The 8168-nt window shown below is 47.3% G+C and overlaps 1 protein-coding gene across 1 annotated transcript in view; it reads right to left on the minus strand.

The window, feature by feature from the left end:
• Positions 1 to 7734, minus strand: part of LOC142906386 (uncharacterized) — an 80164-nt gene extending 72430 nt beyond the window's left edge. The window contains exon 1 of the mRNA XM_076054043.1: positions 7702 to 7734. Within this exon, the coding sequence (XP_075910158.1) occupies positions 7702 to 7734 (33 nt within the window). The remainder of the gene's footprint in view (positions 1 to 7701) is intronic.
• Between the last annotated feature and the right edge of the window lie 434 nt (positions 7735 to 8168).

Below are 8168 nucleotides of genomic sequence, written 5' to 3' on the forward strand. Positions count from 1 at the left end.
ATAGTGTTCCATTCCAGGTGAAGTAAGTGTTGGTGAGGCAGTGTCCAACCAGGGCCGGTACATTAGCATTCAATCCTTGTTGGACCAAATCGTCAATGATTGCAACGGTGTAAGGCACAGGAACTTTAGTAAACAACGATACTAGATCGAAACTGACAAGCAAATCACCTGGAAATAGTGAGATGTCATTAATTAACGATACCAAGTGAGCTGATTTAAGTACAGCTGAGGTGGTCTTACCAGTGAATGGTTGTAAGGTCTGAGACAGAAATGGGGCCCGTTTGTAGGTGAGTGAGTCAATAATGAAGACGATAGGATGAAGGGGTGTATCTTCTTTATGATTTTTGGTAAGCCATAAAGTCTGGGTGGTCTAGCAGCAGAGGGTTTTAAGGAAAGCCGCTTGGTTGGTTCGATTAAAGATGTTGAATCAGTGATGATATTGTTGGTTTTTGTAACAAGGCGGTTGGTGGGATCTCTATTAATTTTGGTAAATCTACCATCATTCAGTAGGTCCTGAATTTTGTTATTGTATTTTTTTTTCCATGAGGACAGTGAAATTGCCCTTGTCGGCTGAGATGATGACGATGTCCTCTCTCTTTTTTAATTGAGAAAGCAAAAAACGCTCATCCTTACTTATGTTGCTAATAGGTGTCTTAGCGTTTTTGATTAATATGTGTCTTAGCGTTAATTAAGGACATCTTATGCTTGCTTGTTGATGTGCTTCACAGTGACGCTCGCTTCACCTGTTAGCGCTGTGAGCGCTGCTCCTTCCTCTGCCGATGTTCTGCCAGTGCAGCTACAGGAGCTGCTTTTATCGCCCTGGCAGTAGCTACGAGCAGATTCCAGGGGAGCCAGAAGCGTCCAGAATGACGCAGCTGCTCCCAGGGCTTCCCTCATCCACAGCAAATAGCAGTGACTCAAACCTGGGGTTCAGCTGTGTGACGTCTTCTCTAAACTAGCACATCAACAAGCATGGCCCTGAGTGTTTACTTTCCTGCGATGCACGTGAAGGAGAGGAACGTCTGGCCAGGCTGGCCGGTCTGGAACCCCCGCGGTGAAAGTCTCTTCCAGCAGCTGCAGCGAGACATGAGGAGCGAGATTGAGAGGATGGAGAGAATCTTCCGTGGAGTCGATCAGCTCAGCAGCCACACGCGGGCTCCGGGCAGCCTCGGAGACGCACTGCTGCAGCAGCCGGCCGTGAGCAGTGGGTTCCAGATTGAAGATCCACAGGAGCAGGGAGGCGGGTTTGTCGCGTCCCTGGACGTGCAGGACTTTTCCCCACAGGACCTGGCCGTGAAGGTGTCTGGAGACAAGCTGGTGGTGGCCGGACGGCGCGAGGTGAAGAGCGGAGAAGTCAGCAGCGGCAGCTACAGCCACAGTTGCCAGGAGTTCCACAGGGAGACGCAGCTGCCCAGGGACGTGGACCCGCAGAGCGTGAGCTGCTGCTTGACTGAAGACGGGAAGCTGAAGTTCAAGGCTCAGCGCCGCGCCCTCCCTGCAGCGGCCGAGAGGGTGGTGGTCATTGAGCAGCCAGCGACAGCGACTCCTGGCACGGCCTCTCAGTCCACTGGCACCACTCACGCGTAGAGTGGCGCCTGGAGCATCCATTCCAGCAACCTGTTTCATTGATGTTTTAATTGTATGGATATTTTGTTTAATCAGTTTCTTCTATCCACGATATGTTCAATAATATGTACGTGTTTCAGCGTTTGCAATTAACTTAATTTGATTACGTGTATCGCTGTACAGGATTGCTAAATTGTTTCGCGTCGTTTTAATTTGCCATTACACTTTAATATATTGCAATAAGATAATGCTAAATGTGTTATTCAAGTATTTTTCATCAACGCTGCTATAGCAATGTAAGTCATACTACTATTACAATAATCTATGCCTCGAGTTTCCTTACTGGCTGGGTTTCTCTCCACCACAACATTAACTCTGTTAGTGGGTTCCAGCTGTTTCCACCGAAACTAGCTGGGTTACTGGCTACACGGATTTTTCCGTTTACAGTAACAAATAAACATTACACATACATGCAGGCATCGACTTACGAACACTCGACTTACGAATTTCCGCACTTAGGAACCAGCTACCATGAAACATGTTTTAACATTGAGAATTACAACGCGAACTCGCACTTGCAAACTGAACCGAGGATCTATTCTTTTTTCAGCGGAGCGATCCTCCACGAGTTGTGTCATCCTCGCGCTTCCAGTGTTTGTGCTCGTGTGTGCGTGCGCGCACGTGTGTACATTATTGTGTTCCCACTTACAAACCGTTTGACTCACGAACGGGTCCCAGGAACTAATTGAGTTCATAAGTCGAGGACTGTCGGGATCGTTGTGTGAAACATAAAATACATACAAATTTATAAAAACATTTTATGTTCAAATACCTTGCATCCTGATGCTGGCTTGTCGTAAGGGGCGAAATGAGTCACCACAATTGCACACACACACACGGACAACAAACGCCACTAAGTGGCGGTGACGTTGCCACGGCACTTGTGCCAGGCTAAGTGCACTTTATGGCCACGTGATCACGGGTCAGATCCAGCTGCCATGGTTTGACTGAGATGAGTGGCAGATGTGTAAGCTGTGCCTCCCCTACTGTGCCAACTTGATGTGTTTTATCCGCCTGAGGCTCTGCTCGTTGTTGTGAGCGTCTCTCTGCTGCCCTCTGTTGTTGCTGGAGGGCGACTACCTCCAACTGCCCAGTATCGTCCATCATGAGTCTCCTCCACATAGGCCGCTCTTTACACTGCTGGTACCAGTCATTCGCAAGTCAATTCAGTTCCACATCCTCTTGTACCACATCATTTAATCTCTTCTCTAGCCCGTGCCGCGCCTGTTTAGACCCCTTTAATGCAGTGGTTAGGGAGGCGTGGTACATGACCCAGCCAATGTAGCATTACCTGCTGGAGGCGCTTACCGATGGGACTTTGTCCAGATCTGTAAAGGATTGTGAGCTCACACAATCCAGCCTGGTTAAACCCAGGATGGATCGTAGGAAGGCCATCCTGAATGTTTATTACCGGCGAAGATGTTCCATTAGGGGGGTCCACGTTTGGCAAGCATCGAGAAGGAAGGGCATGACCGTGGCCGAGAAGATCCGAAGACTGCTGTGGAGCGACAGATATCAGGTAGCTTCCACACAGCGTCATGCAACCGATGAAAACATAATGCCGCTCGACTGATTCGGAGTGAGACCTCTTCTGTCAAACCGGAGTTGGTCATAAGCACACTATCCAGATGTGGAAAACCATCCAATTTACAACTGCCCCATTACCAATGGGGAGTTAAGGGGTGGAGGATTTAATGCAGACATGGGCTGGGCTTTTTAATCCGGCCCCCCGAACGTGTCCAAATATTATTAAATTAAATTTTACCTTTCACCTGTAATGCCCTCATTTCCCCATTAGATGGAGCACTTTGACCGGGAGTGTGGTAATTGGTTTGGGCGCAGGCCTCAGATGTTTTCATGATGTTTGATCAGTCACGTTACGACATGTTTTTGTATTGTTCATGTTCGTGCAATTTGTTAAATTGCCTTGCAAATAAATGCTTTGCTACCTGTTAAAGGCCAAATCCTTTCATGTAATGATTTTTACATGCCATTTATATTAGTTCACACAAACACTCCATCCATCTGTTCCTTGCCCGGCCCCTCTGTCAAATTTTAGAACCCATTGTGGCCCGCGAGTAAAAAAAATTGCCCACCCCTTGTTTAATGGCACAACATAGCGAGGCAGGTGCTTAGTTTTGGTGGGGCTGATGGTTAATGCCCCACCTCTTAGTGCAGGGGTGGGGAACCTTTTTTGTGCCAAGGGCCATTTGGATATTTATAACATCATTCGGGGGCCATACAAAATCATCAACTTAAAAATTAGCCTATTATATTTGGTCAAACATTTAATTAACTCACCCCTAATGCGATGGCTGGAACTGCTTCTCTTTGGTGAGGCGTGTGGAGATTTTAGCTGGCATTGATGATGTTAGCTGGTATTGATGATGTTAGCTGGTATTGATGATGTTGCTACTCGCAACTGCTTTTCCAGGTTTGCTCCAAGATTGATTGAATTTCGAGTCCCGCCTGCGGTTGCCTTGGCAGGGCCAGACCAAATGATTTCGCAGGCCTCATGGCCGGCCGGCCGGACGTTCCCCACCCCTGTCTAGTGGCACGCTCCAGGTCTAGATCATTCGCATACGTAACATGGATGACAAATCGGGAGCAAGCTCTCAAGCGCACCCGGGCATCAATCCGCCTCCCATTGTATCTATATCAGATATAGATTGCTCCGGTACGGACATGGAAGGTTTCTCGAACGACGTGGACCAAAAATATTTTAAACAGTGTACGGAGCCAGAGGACATTACTGTCGAACCCCAAGGTTAACGGGGAATAGCTTCGTCTTCCGGCCAAGTAGCTTTACTCGGCCCTGCTCAATATCATGGAAGTCCTTAATTATTGTGAGCAGAGAGTCAGAGACTCCGAAAGCATGAAGAACAACCCAGAGTCCAGACCTATTGATGGTATCATAGGCATTGACCAGGTCAATAAAGCAGAGATGTAAGTCCTGTCGGAATTCAACACTCCTCTGCTGTAGCAAACGGAAGGAAGATGTGGCATCTGTGGCTGCCCTGGCCTGAAACCACAATGGGGCTCCCCAATCCTCTTCTCAGCATGCCTGGCAAGGTGATGTTGAATAATCCTTGCCAGGACTTTTTCCGGCACTCTAACACAGGCACAGACTCTAACCAAAACTATCGAATAATTACACGGTTAATTTAAAATTGCACTTTCAATTAATGTGCCTATTAATGTCATTATTTCGGCAAAAAATGTTTTTATCTTAAACTAGTGCAATGAAAAAAATACCCTTTATTGTAAAATTAGCAAAATAAAGACGATATAATTCCTGTACTGTTTTAGTTTATCTTTCTGAATACACATTTAATGAAAATGTGTTTTAGTGAATGGTTGTTTTTGAAGGTGATATCGTGTAAATGTTTTCCAAAGCTGCTTATGCAGCCGTCACCATCTCCAGCCGTGATTTCTCCACTTCTGTCCGAAGCCATCACCATCTCTTGCGGATTTGCAATGCAAAAATCTGTCTGGCTACTGCCCACCGGTTGATTTATTCGATCCATCTTCGCAGTGGACGCTCTATTGGTTGTGTTCCCTCCTTTAGCTCCCATTCCCACGTTAGTCACGACCACCGGCCGTCATCTCTTCAAGTTGTGTGTCCTGCCTCACCCCACCTTTCTAAACTAAAATTATGCCTTTAATTTGCATATGATGCCCAATTGACGTGTCCGTCTTCCATTCTCAGTTTAATTCCTAGCATGTGCATCTCTATGCTTCCTTGTGCACTTCTCAACATTGGTTCCATTGTCTTCGTCAATGGCCATGTTTGTGATGCATCTGTTGTTGCAGGTCATATCCACTGATTAAAAAACGTTCTGCTTTAGGAAAATGGCTTTGTTACGTTTCATGATTTAAGTTCAGATTCCAATCAGCACTGTGCTCTGCCCTGATACGCCTCTCTTAATAATTTTCATCCCTCTCCCCCTTCAACAACCGCCCCACGTATAAATGCACTTCTATGTTTTCAAGTTGTGTCCCTGTTCTTTTTGTTCATTTTGTTATTCCCCCGCACCTCTAATAAGCATGGTTGCCTGCGTACGGTGCGAAAGAAGTTCAGCATGCAAACATACGCTGCGTTGAAAACTTACTCTACAGCATATTCACACTGGAGACGCAGGAGGGTGCTGCTATGAGATTGCCACATTTTTGACTGTAGACAAAGCCTGGACAGATTTCTCAGTCAGCACTCAGTCTAGAATTATCAGAACTACACAGTAAACGACACAATGCGGGTGCTATATCTCGTAAGAATGAATACCCACCACCTAAACACAAATGGTAATTCCTGGACAGGTGACAACTCTAGCCATGTCCATGAAAAAATATATAGTGACTAACTTGGAGACGTAACTTCTTCGAGGCAATTCTTTAATTACACACCGAGCATACTGTTACACACTCTCTGCTGTAATACAACGCTCTGTCCCTCGCTTAAACGCAACTCTGCACTCGTGGCTAGCCTACAACACAACGCTCGCCATCTGACACTGATGGCGCTAAACTAAGACAGGCAACTACTGCTAGCAGCACAATTATCAAGTGGATGACGACAGCGGCGAAGGCGACGATCTTCAACAGCAACGACGACGACGACGGCGATCCCACTCCAAACGATGGCCCTCATCCCCTGCTCGGGGTCCCCTTTAATCCTGTTAGCGTGGCCTCGCTCCACTCCGGCCACGCTCCCCTTCTAGAATCTACTAGCAGGCTCTCGACGTGTCCTACCCGAGATCCTTCTCAGGTCTATTACGTGGTCTGCTGTCAATCAGGGCTGCTTCACTCTGCAGATCCCCTTCCCTGCCAGCAGCCAGCGCTATGCTACGTAGTGACCAATTCTATGTGACTACACATACACAACATCCTGACCATCACTCGCCTATGCGGATGATAAAATATCAAGCATTGGAGATTTAATTCTGATCTACTGTTGTTCGTTTTGATTGATTTTGGCACAGTTTAAAATATATATTTTCATATCAGTACCAGCGGGAAGTACCCAGCGTTTCCCGGGGGAAAAATATATTTACAAACTTGTCTTCTCTTAAAAACATAACATACACAAACACTAAGCTATTGTGCCCTTTGTCCATTTGTCCGTCAACAAAATTATAGGAGCGACACTGGAAAAACGGCGTATTCTATTATTTAATTTATTTTCTGTCAACGTGACTTTACCGAAAGAACGAAAGAGTAATTCCTGCAGTCACGAAAACTTTGAATCTAGTTTTAGCGTGTTAATGTTAAATAAACGTGTTGTCTCCTATAGAAGCCTGAGTCTCCATTTGAGCCCACTACAACTGGTGTTGGAAGTGGCCAAACGTTAGTTAATTAACTATAGATTATGGAGACTAGGCGAACAATACGTACCAGGTCTCCAGATGAAGAGGACGACGACCCACCGGCCCCGGAGATGTCGGCGCAATCCCCCAGCCCCCACTGGGGGCCTGGGGTGTCCACCTCCGGTTCCAAACCGCCCTCCAAATTGCCTTACCTACGAGTCCTACTTGGTACAGGCCGGACCCGCTATTGCCCCCTGTTGGGCCCTGACTGCAGCTACATATTTTCCAGTAGTGGTGGCGGCGTATTACGCCTGACAATTACCCACCACATTAAGAAGCACGATGGTAGCTTGCAGTTGTGTGTCGACTTTAGGAAGCTTCATAAGATATCGGTGGCTGACGCGTATCCTCTCCCTCGGATGGACGATTCCCTGGACGCTCTGGCGGGAGCACAGAACTTCTCCACCCTTGATCTCCTGTCCGGATTTTGGCATTTGCCACTAAATGAGGCCTCTAAACCCAAATGGCTTTTCGAACACCTCAAGGCCTGTTTGAATTAAATCAGCTTCCCATGGGACTCCACGCAGCACCGGCTACGTTCCAATGACTGATGGAGCTGGTGCTGGCTGGACTTCAATGGGACTCATGCTTACAATACCTCGACGATGTCATCGTCTTCAGCCGTACGTTCAAAGAACATCTTGATTGGTTACGCGCTGTCTTTCTTAAAATGCGAGCGGCCCATCTCAAATTCAAGCCGCAGAAGTGTTACCCCCTTGAGAAATCCGTGCAGTATCTCGGTCATATTGTCAGTAAATCGGGCATTGCGATAGATCCCGACAAAACCACGTGTGTTCGGACGTGGCCGACCCCCACGTTGATGATGCAGGTGCAGAGTTTTATTGGTTTTGCGTCTTATTATCGCCGGTTTGTCACTGGGTTCGCTACCTTCGCAAAACCTCTCCACGCCTTGACGGTTATGGGTCAGAGGTTTCATTGGGGGGAGGAGGAAGCCGCATTTTTTGCGCTTCGCAATTCCCCTCCGCTACTCTCGACTTTGCCATGCCGTGTGTCCTTGATACTGACGCAACCAACACCAGCATTGGCGCGGTTCTGTCCCAGGTTGTCAACGGGGTGGAGTGTGTTGTTGCATACGGCAGCAGAGTGCTGTCGCCAGCCGAACAGCGTTACTGTGTCACGCGCCGGGAACTATTCAGGTCTCCCGCATTAACGAGTTGA

Source organism: Petromyzon marinus, chromosome 64, assembly GCF_048934315.1.
Source record: "Petromyzon marinus isolate PM22_M1 ecotype Great Lakes invasive population chromosome 64, UKy_Petmar_22M1.pri1.0, whole genome shotgun sequence".
NCBI lineage: Eukaryota > Metazoa > Chordata > Hyperoartia > Petromyzontiformes > Petromyzontidae > Petromyzon > Petromyzon marinus.